Source organism: Nelumbo lutea, chromosome 3, assembly GCF_056320005.1.
Source record: "Nelumbo lutea isolate HS-2025 chromosome 3, American lotus-T2T, whole genome shotgun sequence".
NCBI lineage: Eukaryota > Viridiplantae > Streptophyta > Magnoliopsida > Proteales > Nelumbonaceae > Nelumbo > Nelumbo lutea.
This window is the reverse complement of record NC_142686.1, coordinates 24259573-24275823: the sequence shown is the minus strand read 5'-3', so window position 1 is coordinate 24275823 and position 16251 is coordinate 24259573. Positions and strand designations below refer to the sequence as shown.

The window sequence follows — 16251 nt, the reverse complement described above, 5'->3', positions numbered from 1 at the left end:
ATTTGATCTTGTTGTTAAATTTCAGATTTTCATTTGATCTTATTTATATTTTAAAAGTTTCTTTTATTTCAAGTAAATCTATTTTCCAAAAAAAAAATTTAACTAAAACTTTAATTGACTTTATTTACATAATTAACAGTAAATTAGTTAATTTAATTATCTTAATTAAGGACTGGAGAGAAAGGGTGTTGAATTGGCAAATTGGGATTAGTGGGAAGGGAAAAGGAGAGAAAGTTAACGAGAAAGCAAGAAGGGGGGTTTGGAGAAAGGAGAGGGTTGCTGATATGGACTGCTTTACTTAATATATATCATATATATAATATAGATGATTTATTATATATATCAAAATATATTTTAAAAATTTCTTTTATTTTAAGTAAATCTATTTTTCAAAAATATAAATTTTAATTAAAAAGTTTTGGTGATTTAGGCCCCCACAGGGAATCCATCTCCATCAGGGATCGAGGATGGAAGCAGGGGGCAGAGCCATGAATATTTTATGAGGGGGGCCAATACCTAAAGTGGAATGGGGGAAGGGAATAAGTATGAGGGGGGCCAACCATTGGGGTGGGGAGTTGGGGAGGGGGCACATTTACATGGAAGTTTGTATTCCAAGTGGAGAATTCTGAACCATAGGGGGCCATAGCTCTCTTGGGTCCCCCTAGCACCACCCTTGGATGGAAGGTAACTCTTAACCTCAACAATGGTCGAGGTTGGGGATGGGATTTGTTTTAAATTTGGGGTTGGGATGGGGAATATGGTCCCCACCCCAAACCTACCCCATTGCCATTCAATTACTTATCATAAATAGTAATTTACTTATTTTACTATTAATTATTTAAATTTAATTATAAGTTAACAATAATCTGTTAACAATAATTATTTGGTTTTCAAGTTTCTCATGCGTTGCATGAGGGCCCACTAGTACAAAATAATACAAAGAACTAGGTTTTGCGCTCTATATATTGAATTTGTAATCCTTCTAAACTGAGGTTCAGTTTGAGAAGTTAACTAGTTGATCGGTTTTGGTTTTTAACTAGTTCAGTCCTTTGGTATTTTATATTTATAATATATATTATAAATAAATATATAATTTATTATAAATAAATATATAATATATTATATTATAAATAAATTAGTATGAATAGATAATTATAAATGTAATATATATATCGGTCGATTCAGTTAATCACTGTTTTTTTCTAGGTTAACAAAAAACTGAACTGGTCCTTCAATTTTTCAAAAATACCAATCCGATCTGTTTGGTTAACTATATTTTTCGGTTTTAGCTTTTTATGAGCACCCCTAATTTATAGGTTGGGCCGGACTTTTGCTGTATAGTCCATTTGCCTACCCGGTAAATAAAATATTGCTTCCATTGAACTAGAAATGTGCATTTCTAAAAGTCTTTTTTTCTAAGAAATGGATTTCATCACTTTCCCTCTCTAAACCATGACTTTGTTTTGGGCTCAGTTTGGAAAGAGTGCAAATATGAATATGTTCAGTGTAAATACAAGATATAGTAATGTAAAATAATGCAAAATACAAGGTTTTATATTGTACATATTTGTATTTTTACTCTTCCCAAACTGAGCCTTAGGTTGAATGGTGGAGATCTCTAGGCCAATGGAACTAAACAGATTTTGATTGTTCATTAGGATGAATTTGGTTGCAATACAAATTTATTTACACTAATGCAAACCTATGGTAGTGCAAATGATTTGGGTGCAAATTCTGATTTGTTTTTATTTCAAAATTTACCTTATTTTATGTGATTGTAGTAAAAATGAAGTAAAATAAGAAGTGAAGCAGAATAGAGTAAAACTCAAAGCAAAATTGAATCAGAATTTGCATTTTTTTCATATGTACTCTGATGTATTTGTACTAGTGCAAATAAAATTGCACTGCAACCAACACAACCTTAGGTATTTTAATTCTGCACCATATTAGTTATTTTAACCAGCCAAACATCATCCCTCTATTATATTTGCATTTCAATTTTCAACAAAAAAATCTGCATATTTTGGGGTTCGGTGCAAGCTGAAAATAGAAAATAAATGCCAATTGGCTTATGGGGATATTTGTCCAACCATATATTTTGGGTTTTAAGAGAAGAAAAGGGCTACGTATCAATCTTTGTTAAGAGCTGAGACTTTCTTCACCCATAAATCTACTGAGATCAAGAACCTACCCAATGCTTTTGCTTCAATTTGAAGCCCTTTTGTTTATTTGTCTGTCAATTTATATTGATGTTCAACCTAACAAATGAAAGAGACATATTGTTATTTGGCCTTATGTTCTCATTACATTTAAAGGCTGTTAATGGGCCGCGTCTATCTGGTAGAATCGATTATATAGTTAGTAATATATAAAGATATCATTTTTAGTAATTTTTGTTATATTTTATATTTAAAAGGGTAACCTTTATAAACAATATATAAGATAATTACGACTAAAGGCACACATTTTATCAACATATATACAAATAGTTTAATTTTTTTTCCTCTTAATTAATCCCCAAACTTAACCTTGTTTTTATTAACCATCATAAAAAAAAAATCAAAGCTACAGGAGAGGACATTACCCCTAACCCAATTTTACATAAAACAATTTAGTATTTTACTGTCAGTTATATTAGGGTCATATTATCATAACGAAGTTATATTACTGTCAAACCCAATTATCCCTATTTTATTAATTGGTAAATTGGTTCGGTCCTGGGCTGTTTTATAGTCCTGACTGATTAACAATCGAAACTGTACTTTTACATCTTGATTCAAATCATATCTGATTCATTGAAAACTCTAATTAATAATTACGTTTGAATATATTACTTTTTCTAATGGTTCTTAATGAAAGAAGATTTGGTCCGACCTCGTAACCACTCAATATGTGAAAAGGCATTAGTTCGGCATAATAGTACGCCCAAGGCGGGAGCTCCAAAAAGAGGAATCCATGGTCCGAACTCCCCACAAGGAACCCGAGCTCTCCTTTGGACCCCGAGCCTTACAAGCACAAAAGGCAATAACCTGAACTGGCTTGCCCCATGGCAGTTTGGGCCACATCTCTACCCGAACTCAAGACTTCACCTCACACAACCACTCCAGCACTTCGCCTCCGGGACGCTAAACTGAACAACCGCACCGTACCTGACACCTAAGGAGTCATATATCTGGAGGCGGCGCACCTGACTGACTTGGGACCTGACGCTTGACAGCCGCACTCCAACGGCCACCTACCACCTCCACCTGCCACCACCATCTCTAATTACAGAGACGGCTCCGACAAAGAGAGCAGTGGCGGTACTGCCCCAGCAGAGGTGAGGACACCCGAACTGGCAGAAGTGTAGGTAATCATACCCGACCTGATAGAAGCTTAGGAGTGAGTGCGTGAAGTGGTTATAAAAGGCTCTCTACCCCCCCCCCCCCCCCAAGAATGAGGTATGTGAATTTTGCGCCATCTGGTTTATCATCTTGCCTTTGAGGATACTAACTTGAGCTTTGGATCACTCTCACTGGGTCACTCCCTAGAGATACTCGCTTTCTTCCCCGTTTCAGGCACCTTCTGCTCTAGCCAGAGGCGAGATCGTTGACAGCTAGGACCGGTCGGATTGCGCACCATCAATTGGCGTTGTCTGTGGGAAACGCTTCTAAAAGCCTCCCTCTAAAACTCTTATAACCTCCTTTTTCCAAGAAATCCCAACACTCATGGCTTCTTCCAGCAATGCCGAACGTAGCACGGAGATGAACGCCCTTGGGGAACAACTCCAAGTCCCCGTGGTGTGCATCGAACAGTTCACCATCCCCCTTCTGGTGGATGGGATCCCCAGCCTGAATGCGCCACGAACAGTGGCGCCAGTGAACCTACCCGCTGTGAACGTCCCCCATCCTCTCCCTATCGAGACAACCTCTACCGAACCAACTGTTGTCCCCCTGACGACTAGCCAGAGCCAGTTTGATGACCTGATGCAATGCATGCGGGAAATGCAAGCCCAACTGTTGTCCCCCTGACGACTAGCCAGAGCCAGTTCCCCCAACTACCTCTGAACCAACTTCAGCTTCCACCTCGGCACCCTACTCCAAAACCAGTTAAGCCCTCCCCTCAGGGTGGGCGCCTTCACCGAGGAGAAGCCTCCCAACTTTAGAACCCCTCCAAGAGACAGACCTCATCGCCGGGCCGGAGAGAAAGAAGGACCTCCCCTGCCTTGCAGCTCGCCGGCGGATTGGGAACCTCGCCCGCCAAGTCAGTACCTCGGCACTCCAAGCCTAAGCTCCAGCCCACAGAGAACCAATTCAACATCTAGCGGCAGACTATCAACATTCCAGGCCCATCGAGCTCGGCAACACGGAGGCCAGTAGCGCCAGTACCAGGCCCACTCAACAAAGACGCCGACGAAGTCGTCGAACTGCCACCCGTGTCCTGCCCGAGCTCAGAGGTAAAGAAGAGACGAGCTCAGACGAGGTAAAAGCTGCCCCTATTCTCTCAGTTCCTTCCCCCCTCTCATCAGAACTCCTCGCAGTCCCCATGCCTAGAGGCTTCAAACTCCCCCCTTTAGACAAATATGATGGGTCCTTCAACCCTAATGACCATGTCGATGCCTTCCAGTCCTAGATGCACCTCGCAGTCCCCATGTCGCGGGTACTTGAGAAATTTTGTACAACATAGCAATAATAATAATAATAATAATAATAATAATAATAATAATAATAATAATAATAATAATAATAATAATAATAATAATAATAATAATAAGACAGGTCGGCAAGGGGAGCACGATAAGGATGCTCCCGAGTCCAGTGGTAGGCCGGCCGAACCGCCGAAAAAATAGCCTCCGGAGGAGAGAACAGTTCGGGGAACCATCCACATAATAGTGGGAGGTTCGATAGTCGCGGGTTGCACTTCAGCAGCAGCCCGGGCATCAGTTCGCGAAGCTGCCCGAGAAGAATGAAACCCTCCAAAGAGGCCGAAGACGGAGGAACTGATTTTCTTCACGGATGACGATGCGCAAGGGGTCCACTACCCCCACGATGATGCCCTTGTCATCAAACTAAGGATCAACGACTTCGAAGTCAGGCGCATGCTTGTTGATTCAGGTAGCTCAGCGGACATTCTCTTTAAGTTAACGTTTGACCAGCTTCAGTTGTAGAGAATATCGAGCTGAAACCCGCAAACACTCCTTTGGTAGGCTTCAGCGGAGAGGAAGTCAGGCCCCTCGGGAAAATAACGGTGCCAGTAGAAGTCGGCACATGGCCCTGTGCGGTCAGACTCAACCACGATTTCCTGGTGGTTGCGACCCCTCCCCATATAATGCGATAATAGGGCGGCCAATCACTCATGTCCTACGGACAATGGTCTCCACCTATTACTTGGCAATGAAGTTTCCTACAGACTTTGGTGTGGGGGTAGTGCGGGGTGATCAGGTCGAGTCCCACAAGTGCTATGTTGCTGCCCTGAAGGGAAAAACCAAGGTGGTCGACGACCTCGAACTGGAGCGACCTACGGAGAAAGGCGAGGAATGAGCTGCGCCCACAGAAGAAACGGTCGCAATCCCAACTTCAGCTACAGACCCAGCTTGGACGATACAGATCGGTGCTTCCGTCCAGAAACCTCTACGAACCGAACTGGTGAGTTTTTTACTTCAAAATTTAGATATTTTTGCATGGTCTGCTTCCGATATGCCCGACATTGACCCCAGCCTTATAACTCACAAACTTAATACTGACCCTGTAGTCATACCCGTTAGACAGAAGAAACGCAACTTAGCCCCAGAACGCTAAAGGGCGGTCGACGAGGAGGTCGAAAAGCTCATCGCAACAGACTTCATAAGGGAAGTTCACTACTTGAGCCGGGTAGCCAACCCAGTGCTGGTAAAAAAGGCCAACGACAAGTGGCGCATGTGCGTCGACTACACCGACCTGAACCGAGCCTACTCGAAAGATTGCTTCCCCCTCCCCAGAATTGACCGCCTAGTGGATGCGACCTCGGGACATGAGTTGCTAAGCTTCTTGGACGCCTACTTGGGCTACAACCAAATCAGGATGGACCAGTCCGATGAAGAAAAAACCACCTTTATAACCGTGTTCGGCCTGTACTGCTATAAGGTCATGTCCGGAATGAAACAATAACTGAAAGCAAAGAAATAGCTAGACAATAATGTGTTTCAGATCTAAAGGTGGAAGACAATGACTTCATTAGTCTAGAACCTCAAAAACCTCAACCGATCCTGTCTCAAAGTAGAAGACAATGAACATTGTCTTCTTTTGAAGGGTAGTTTTGACATTTTCAATAGATAATTAATGATCAGTTAACAACAGTGACCAATACTTGATACTTTTTGAAAGTTTAGATACTACATTGACACGTTTGAAAGTCCATATTCAAGGTACTAAAGTGGAAATTTCCCTAAATTATAAACTGATCAAGAATGAACATGTCAGTACTGTTTTGTACTAATGGAGCCAGATAGTGAAAAACGAACTTGGGTTCACTTAGTGCAAGGCTCTCATTCGAACAACCTTATGGTCTTGCATTGGGAATATCTCCCCATGAAATAAAGTATATAACTATGGAAATATTCGCAATGTAAGGCTGTAAAGACTGTAATGGGCCTTGCTCTGACTGAAGCTCATCTCGTGAAAAACAAAGAAATTGGACTTTGCTCCTCAAAGAGTGCTCCTCACACCAATCTCATAGCCACATCCCAGTGTAGTAGGAACATCTCTCATGAATAATACGGGAGGTGTTCTTGATGTATGACTGATACATGATGTGGGGTTGGTGTGAGGAGCAGATCCCAACGAGAAACAAAGATACGTAGAATAGGCTACATAACTGTTCAAGAGGGCAAATTCTAGTTCTGTACGAATAAGTTAGCTAGACACCCTCTGTGTATAGAGTACTGAGGTGTTCACTCTTGATTGAGTGCCTGTTTAGGAGGAGAAGGGCTTCTGTGGATGCAATGCCTATTTAAATAGCTTTTAATTATATGTTTTAAGATATTCTCAATGTAAACTTGCAAGAATCTGTTCCAATGGTGTGAGCATAAGCTTGCACTGGTCGAAGCCAACTCATTTGGGAGGGCAGGAGTGTAGCAATGGCTTTAGGAGGTGGGCCATGCATGCATGCATAAACAACCTATAACCTATCGAGGTTGCGTAGGAGCCGGTTGAGTTAAAGAGTCAGTTGCTTTGAAGCTAGCCCTCTAACTAAGCCGTTTAAAGAGTCTGAAGTGGATAACCCTTCAAAGATCAAATGATTAAAATGTCCATATTGGGCCGTCAGGTAGTCAAACTTTGGGCCGTTTGATTCCAATAATTTAGGTCCTCTTTGGCCTGCCTTTTTTGAATGGTATTTCAGCCACTTACAAGTTGAGAAGACCGAAAATCGGTCTATTCTTATTTGACACGTGGAAGATCTTGCCCCCAAAAGATGGGGCACCAAAAAAACTCAGGAAGTCTATTTTGGACTGATTTTGGGAAGATCTAAATGAAATTTTCCGCATTTTCCAGATTTTAATCTCGTGCGGAAAGACCTAAAAGGATGCATGAAAAAATATATATTTATCAAACATTCCTGCCTAGATCTTATGTCAAAAACTTAATGTATTTATTAACTGTCAGAAATACTAGAAGATCTTCTCCCAAAAACTTACCAAAACATGCCATTATTAGGAACACTGGATTTGATGCTCGCCACGCTATGTATAATCCACTACAACACCAATCACGAATGAAAACAAATGTTCAGTACTAAAAGATTTTGCAGGATTGGCGTGTTCACTCGTCATTGGTGACGTAGAGAGTTATACTTCACAGCAAAGATCCGGATTCTCCGACCGAGACCTGGTTCTGTAGCCCGTTGTATACACGTCTGTTTTCATTAGCCCGTAGGCCGTAGCGAATTACGAGCCACTGTCTAAAAAAGAGAAAAAAATCTCGCTGAGGTTGACGTAAGCAACAAATTGTTCAGATGGAAACGATCGTCAACTATGGAAAAGACCAAGTCAACAAATCAGAAAGCTATACCTCATCAACTCGAAATTGATTGAATGAAAAACTCTCACAAGAAACACCGCGCCATTGGAGAATTCGGATTAGCTGAACGCGGGCTGTGGAACGCCAGTATTAAATTCATGGATTTCACTGTAAAATATGCGAGCCCCAACTGGTGTGGAATTTGGTTTCGGACTGAACAGTAAAACCCCAATAAAAAATCTCATTTGAAAATGAAGCTTCGCTTCGATCGAAGCGAACTTCAATATTACCAGATCCTTACCGAAATGTACAAAAGGAGATAACGGCTCGCTACTTCCTCCGTTGCATCGTTTCATCAGGTGCTATCATTCAGGGAAAAGTCGATAGAGATGGTTCAGATCTCTAGTCGATCGGTTGGATTGATGGAGTTTCTGCATAAGTTGTGTAGGTGTTGGCGGAGGAGCAGAGAGAAAAGCAAGGGCCCCGATGGCGGAAGTGGAGAAGAAGACGACTACATAAATTCTTGCGGTCTGATTTTCGAGCTTCGGAGCCTGCAAATCGCAACTGGTTTTTTCTCCGACTTAAATCAGCTCGGTCACGGCGGATTCGGCCCTGTGTATAAGGTATGATGAATACTGCTTTACCTTCTTCTGAAAACGGCATCGGTTAAATGAGAGCTGAAGTTGGTCGGTCGAAATGAAAGTACGTTTCGTTTCGGAACCGAGGTTGCAATCTTATCACCTTGACTTTCGAGAGATGATTCCGATTATGCTAGTACACTCACGTTGCTCCGTGCTTCGGTGGCTCTCATAAGTCATAAGTTGTATTTTGTATCGTTGCTGTTTTTACCAGGAAGGCTAAGTTTGAAAGGAATATAAAGTATAAACACAAATATGTATTGTATAAATACATATAAAATAATATAAAATATAAGATTTTTCACTCTACAAATTTGTATTCCAACTTTAAGCTGTGTTTCAAAGAAATATAAATGCAAATATGTTGAATGCAAAATCTTAAGGTCACCTCAACTGTGTTTATACTCTTTCCAAAATGAGCCTAAAGTTTTGAGTTGATTAAGGTCACCTCAACTGTGAAAAAATGGTGCATATGTGGTACTGATCATTTGACACAACAGTCCTTACAACGGTACATGCTCCACCTGGAACGAAATATCTCACCTCAACAGTCTGTTACAACGGTACTAAACACAATGCTAGTCTCATGCATGATTAGATTTGGTCCTGCATCTCGATATTTTGGAAGGACACTGAGTGACCATCTCACCTATTAGGTCATCGGGGCCAACCAGGTGAGATGAGGTTTCGAGCCGCTCTCACCATCTCTGAGAAGGGTTATTTTTATGCCAAAGAAAATTAGAAATACGCCCTACGGGGGCAAAGGTGAATGATTCAATAAAAAAAGAAAAGAAAAAGAAAAAGCTATTAGGCCATCCATATGCTCTATTCAGGTTGGAGGATCATTTATTTAAACATCCTTTATAGTTTCATGCATGGTTTTCGAATCACTATTGACCTGGACGGTTGGATCATTTGGCTCAGAAACCGTTCAAGCAATTGGTTCCGTTTTACCCTAAATCCAGTTTCTAGCCGAAAAACTGTTGAATCAGTCAGCAAACCTTTGACTTGTTCAACAATTTTGGCTGTTTTTAAATTTTAATTATTTTTTAAATTTATTTTATCAGAATAAGCCATCCATTTGAACAGAATGGTTGAACCATCTACCCAGAAACCGGTAGCCAGAACAGTTCCAGTTCCGGTGTTTTTTTTAAACATTGGTTTCATGTATTTAATAAAACCTACCCTAGTTTGCACATTAATTACTAAAGCAGCCTTCACTTAATCAAATTTGTATGAGGAGAGTCGGGATTCCCTCCAAGAAAAAAACTCTGCAAACATTACAAAGACATGGGAATCCAATTGTATATCAGCAACTCCATATGAATTTAACATATGGGAGATATTACCACTGCGTGGCTAGATGTTATGTGAGCAAAGTTTAAACTTGTAGTATAGGCAACTGTTAGAAGTTGCTTGTGTATTTGAGGTTGAGGATGGCCGCATGAAGAATGTGATATGAGAATTGTCAGGGTGTTTCTAGAATAAAACCCCCTAGATCTATTATATTTCACATTTTCCACTCATATATATATATATATATTAAGAGGTCATATGATCACTCCTAGATGACCAACGGATTTCTCTTGTAAGTTACCATCTGGTTAATGTTTTGTTTAATCTAAATGTGTTGTTTATTTTCCAACAGGGATTGATGCCAAATGGTCAAGAAGTAGCTGTAAAGAAGCTATCATTGAGTTCAAGACAGGGACTGAAAGAATTCATGAATGAGGTGAAATTGTTACTAAAAATTCAGCACAAAAACTTGGTGACATTGTTGGGATGCTGTGCAGGACCAGAGAAGATGCTTGTCTACGAGTATCTGCCAAACAAGAGCCTTGATTGCTTCCTCTTTGGTATGACAGTTTTTCCTGTATGGCATAAAAGAAAATGTACCTTGGTGGTAATTTTACTTGAATTGTTCAGACAAGAGCAAGTCTGCATCATTGGATTGGCCAAAACGATTTGAGATAATTATTGGTATAGCAAGGGGACTTCTCTACCTTCATGAAGAAGAGGCTCCAGAGAGGATTATTCATAGAGATATTAAAGCCAGTAATATATTGTTAGATGGGCAGCTGAATCCAAAGATTTCAGACTTCGGCTTAGCAAGGCTTTTTCCTGGGGATGACACCCACGTAAACACATTTAGAATTTCTGGTACTCAGTGAGTAGTTTCTTTCCTATGTTTCTTTTGCTGTCAATTTTCCCAACATATTTTATTGTCACTTACTAGAGTGGTTTTCAATATAAGATCAGAAGTGGTATGGAAACTAAGCATTTCTTTTTGGGTAAATTCAGTGGTTATATGGCACCTGAGTATGCGATGCGTGGATACCTTTCTGTCAAAGCTGATGTCTTCAGTTTTGGGATTTTGGTGTTGGAGATTGTCAGTGGGAGAAAGAATCATGAGCGGAAGTTGGATGAAGAAAAGGCTGATCTCTTGAGATATGTAAGTTAACTTCTTTTTTGGCAAGTTATGTAAGTTAACTTGACACCGCTGACTTTTTATATAACAAAATCCATTAAATCTACTACAAATTGCATGTTAATATGTTATGAGGGAAATATGTGTTTCCACATCAGATATGAGTGTCATTTCAATTAAAAAATACATATGTTTGAGACGCATCAAATTTGACGTTTTAAGTAGAAATAGCAATTTGTATTTGTATTGATCAATTCAATGTAAATAGAAAAATCTCTCATAAATTCATATTGATCAAATCCAAAATACAATGACAGCAAAATATTATTGTACCAAAAAAAATTGCATTTGGATGCGATGTAAATCAAGAACCGATGTAAATTTTACATTGGTTCGGATTTGTATGCATTTGGAAAGAGAGTATAATTATTATCCACATAAAATTGCACTCCAGTTCAGTTTGTGTGCATTTGGATGGTCTGCCACTAGTTTTTCTAGCCCCTTTAAATTATAAAAGATTACTTTTCCTTAACATGTCCATCTAATAAATACTAGTAAAAAATTGGTATTCACTGGTTAAGATTGCCCAATTATAATTAGTGACAAATTTGGGTTTGAACTATCCAGTATATCTTATTGATTGCATGGCATAGATCAATAGGTTGTGCTTGTGCCAGAAGAAATATGTTTACAACTTATGACCAGAACCAAGAAAACATCATATATTACATATTATATATCTTAGTTCCAATTGTCTATGAACCAAGCTTTCATTAGTAATTAATGCTATTTCTGCAAATCAATAAGCGTCAAGCCCTCTCATTTACATGCATTTGCCTGCCTTTATAGACATGGAAACTTTTTCAAGAAAGCAAGGTATTACTGTGTTGTCAAGCAAGTGTTGCCGACAGACCTGACATGAATTCTGTTCATCTCATGCTCTTAAGTGACTCATTTACTTTGCCGAACCCTGGGAATCCAGGGATTCAAGGCCGAGGTGGACGTTGGACTACCACTTCTTCTGCTCTCACTCTCACTGCCACTAATGCTACTGAAAGCACCACTGGTATGACTAAGCTTTCTACAATAGTAGTGTAGTCGATGATTATTCTAGGAACTCTATCTCTATTTCTTTTGTGGATGAAGGTAGATGACATCCATATATTAATTTATTTCTTCTGTACAGAATTCTTGAAGTCTGTATTCATAACTAGAACTCATTGGAAGTAGTGCTGTACAATAAAAGTGGAGGCGCTCTTTTGTATCATATTGGTATTCAAGTTTCTGGTAAATTATCAACAAAAGACTATGATGCTGCTATAGATATGAATATGATACTGGGATACCTGTACAATGGTGCTCTATCAATATTTCAAGTTTTAGTGTAAATTTAATTTGTATCTGGTACGCCCATTGGATAACATATGAGATAGTGTTTAAGCTGTGCTAGTGCCAGGGACAGGGAAGCTATAGTTGCAGGGCTCTTTAGATCACAAAGGGCAGGCGACAGCAGATTAGTGCTCTCTGGATTTTTCACCAAATAGAACTTTATAGGCTATCCATGTGGGACCTACCTTAGAAAGCCAGATGCTACTGCGCTGCCCTTTCAAATGAAAACAAAAAAGTGCAATTCTAAATACTAGTCTACCATCCACTCCAGGTCTGCTATAAACAAAGACGTGTACAGTTAGCTACTTAATCAGTCAAGAGTGATCACTCGGACCTGTTTGTTTACTCTTAATTGGTTACATAGCCAGCTGTGCACGCTTTTCTTTGAGCAGATTCCAGCCTGCTACCAATTACCACCCACCCCATGTATTTGCACTGGGATACCTGTTTGCTTTTTTCTCTACCTTGATGGTAAGGGTGTCAAATGGACCGGTTTGACGGACCAACAAGACATATTGGATTGACCAATCCAGTGTAAAATATTTATTAGATTGGATTGGACCTGGCCCGGAATATATTTACATTGGATTGGGTTGGATTATGCCAATATCTGGTATATTGATATAAGATAAGAATATAGGTGTCAATGGGTCGGTTTTGGATTGAAACCAATCTAAATTAAAACAGATTTGAACAGATTGGAAGGTCCAGACATTGAGTTAGATTATTCCAAAATGGTCCAAAGTATTTATTGGATTGAATTGGACCTGGTCCATTTGTAATGGACTCAGACTGGATTGACATTTTGAGGAAATGAGGAAATCCATTCCTTGAATCCCTAGTTGATCAACCCTAAAATCCTAAACCCTCACTCGACATTTTCTTCTCACTTCTTCTCTCTTTCCGTCGCCTAATTCGTGTTGCCATTTGTCAAGTTGCTGCCGTTCTCTCCTCTCTCAACTCTCACTCTTAGCAACAACCAAGTTGCCGTTGTTGTTCTTTTCTTGCCATCATCATTCTTTTCTCGCCTAGGTTTTCTTCTTGACCATAGAGTTCTCATGTACCGTTTTCTTTCTTGACGTTTTCATTTGTTCTTAATAAATTATAGATTATTTCAAAATTTTTTGAAATAAAAATTTAAATTTTATAGATTACATAATTGTTTCAAAACTTTTGAGTAAAAATTACTAATTGTAGATTTTGTTTTAATGATATTACATTCAGCAATTGTGACCATTCAACTACTGAAATAGGTAACTTCAATCCGAATCAAATTAAAATCCTAAATCCAAAAAAATCAATCGAATTCAAACTTGAATTCCCTGCACACAATCCAATTCCGATTAGAATAGGCATGCCCTTTTTTTTTTACAATATTCTATAATTTTATACACTTTTATACTTATTTATTTTATATAATTATGATGCTATGGATTGACATTTTGAGCTGGATGGTTGAACCTCTGACCTACCGCTTGAATGGTAAAGCCGTTTTATTTTTAGATCAGTTTTAAAAACAATGAACAAAGGCAAGCAAATAACAACCTGCCAACTATTTGCCTCTGAAAACTTTGCATTTTTTATCTTTATTTCGGCTCAATTTGGAAGGAATACAAATACAAATATGTACAGTACAAATACATATAAAATAATATAAAATACAAGATTTTGCACTCTACATATTTATATTTGTACTCCTTCAAAATGGAACCTTTATACTATGTTTGGTTTGAAGGAAAAGATAAGGAAATGAAGAAAAATTTAGGGAAACCTATACAAGATTTATAAAGGTTTTCTTACCTTTCCCTTCTTTTCCCTACTTTTTCCTTTAAACCGAATACAGCCGTGGGAAAAACGAGAACAACATTTAAAAACTTTTTACATGTATATTCCTTTTTAAAATAACATATATATATATATATATCTAATATGGCAAATTTAGACATTATATACTAAATGAAATTATTATAGGTAGATCATGTAAATCATAACACGTTCCTTGAGGTATCTTTATCATGTTTTGGACCATTGACAGCCTTAGGCTAGCCTGGCCCATCCAATTTGATATTTGTTACTTCCTTCGTTGTCGCCTTCTTTTCCTACTAATCTTTCACACGTCTCAGTTTTGTCTCTTTGTACTAACATTCACATTTCTCTCTAAATGAATTGGTTTTGTCATTGAAATGAGAAGAGAGTGTCGGTCCCTTAGTTCCTCAAATAGACAAAAAGGGGGAGAGATCTAGAGAAATGATTAAACTGAAGCATTTGTTAGGTTTGAGCACACTCGATTAAACCAATTCCAAAGCCTATTATAAGGCCATATTTGGTTTGAAGGAAAATGTAAGGAAATGAAGGAAAGATAAAAAAATTTATACAAGATTTGTAAAGATTTTTCTACTTTTTTTTTAAACCAAAAACAGCCTAAGAAAAAAGAGTTAAAAAAAAATACATACACAAGATTCAAAAGGTTGATGCAGCCCTTTCAGCGTACCAGAACGTATTAATACTTTGAATCTTGAGATCCACATCGTGGGCTCTCTTGATGTTTCATCAAACATAGCTTAAAGGACTGTGTAGGATTCGCCATGGAAAGCCAAAAGCTGCTGCGCTTCAACCCTCCCAAACGAACATTTAATTAGATGATTTGGACTCAAATGGGTATGAGGGTATCTATCTGTATTATGAGGGTTGAATATGATGAGTGAGACTCCCTTAATCATCGACAATTTTTATGGTTGGAAAATGTTAATGTGGAATCATGCCTGAAGGTTGAAGATGGGATCTCTTACAAGCTTGTGCACTCAAGAGTACAAGCATTCAAGAAATATCTTCCCATAAATTTAATATACATGTACAGAAAATATTTCTATAGTGTAGTTGGATGTTGTATATACAGTTTTTTTTATGGAAAGGAGATTTTGGCTCACTTTGGAGACAAGCCACTGTGCGTTTTCTTTTAGTAGTCCATAAAGGGGTGCAATTTGGGTCGTGTTTGGGATTGAATTTGTCAAATTTTTTATGGGCCCAAACCCTAAGCCAAGCCCCATATAATTGAAATTCTTGTCCCTAGCTTCAAGTGAATATGATGGAGTTTAAAGTAGATATTATTATCGGGAGATGTTTTCAATATATTGCGGAGATATGCTATGGGATGTTGTGGGCGGCTGATTTGAACTTAATTTTACAGGGGGGTTCGATTAAAATTTAAACCGGACATGAACCCTATCATGGAGGTATTTTTCTTTTGAATTTATTAGGTAGGGACTAGGGAGATAGTAAATACATTGGATCACAATATTTCAATTCTTATTGAATCTTATCCATCAGATTTAGATACCAAATACCGACAGTAATCATGAATAAAAGGAATTCAAAAACTCCCATGAAACATTTTTTTTACTAGGAATAGATCCTTACATATGATCCGGGTATGATATTCGAGCACATTTTTCTTGGAATTAGAATCGGAATCAGAATCGAAATCTTTCAGAATCGAAATCGGAATGGTCCATTCCTATAACATGTTTGGTTTAAATAAGAATGAGAATGGAAGTTGGAATCAGTAGGAATAGAATTTCATTCCTAAGAGAGGATAAAAAATGATCATTTTCTCAAATGGGAGAAAATAATTCCAGAAGAAATGAAAATAAGATTCTAATTTCATCCAATCAAACAGTTGGAATGGAAATAGCCCATTCCGATTCCGATTCCAGACCCTCAATCCCGCGAACCGAACAGGACCTAAAGTATGGATTGAATAGATCCGCTCCAGATTCAACCCGTTTGACCTAATGGAGTTATGGACCTTGTGGTCATGGTCGAT

The 16251-nt window shown here is 38.7% G+C and overlaps 1 protein-coding gene and 1 long non-coding RNA gene across 2 annotated transcripts; one reads left to right on the top strand and one right to left on the bottom strand.

Annotated features, from left to right (window-relative positions):
- Positions 1–7583: 7583 nt before the first annotated feature.
- LOC148863668 (uncharacterized) lies at positions 7584–8677 on the bottom strand. The gene is made up of 2 exons (XR_016110515.1): positions 8025–8677; positions 7584–7914 (listed from the first exon to the last, which is right to left on the bottom strand). It is a non-coding gene; the product is annotated as an uncharacterized LOC148863668 (long non-coding RNA).
- A 1847-nt stretch (positions 8678–10524) lies between these two features.
- LOC148863667 (cysteine-rich receptor-like protein kinase 44) lies at positions 10525–12439 on the top strand. The gene is made up of 3 exons (XM_088980221.1): positions 10525–10778; positions 10913–11063; positions 11889–12439. Exons 2-3 carry the CDS (start codon positions 10920–10922, stop codon positions 12135–12137), a joined length of 393 nt encoding a protein of 130 aa, XP_088836347.1. The 5' UTR covers positions 10525–10778; positions 10913–10919; the 3' UTR covers positions 12138–12439.
- The last annotated feature ends 3812 nt before the right edge of the window (positions 12440–16251 follow it).

Excerpts from the sequence above, each read along its gene's own strand:
- LOC148863667 (XM_088980221.1), top strand. The coding sequence starts at position 10,920 with ATGGCACCTGAGTATGCGATGCGTGGATACCTTTCTGTCAAAGCTGAT. Across the intron at positions 11,064-11,888 it reads AGGCTGATCTCTTGAGATAT|ACATGGAAACTTTTTCAAGA; the intron begins GTAAGTTAACTT and ends CTGCCTTTATAG.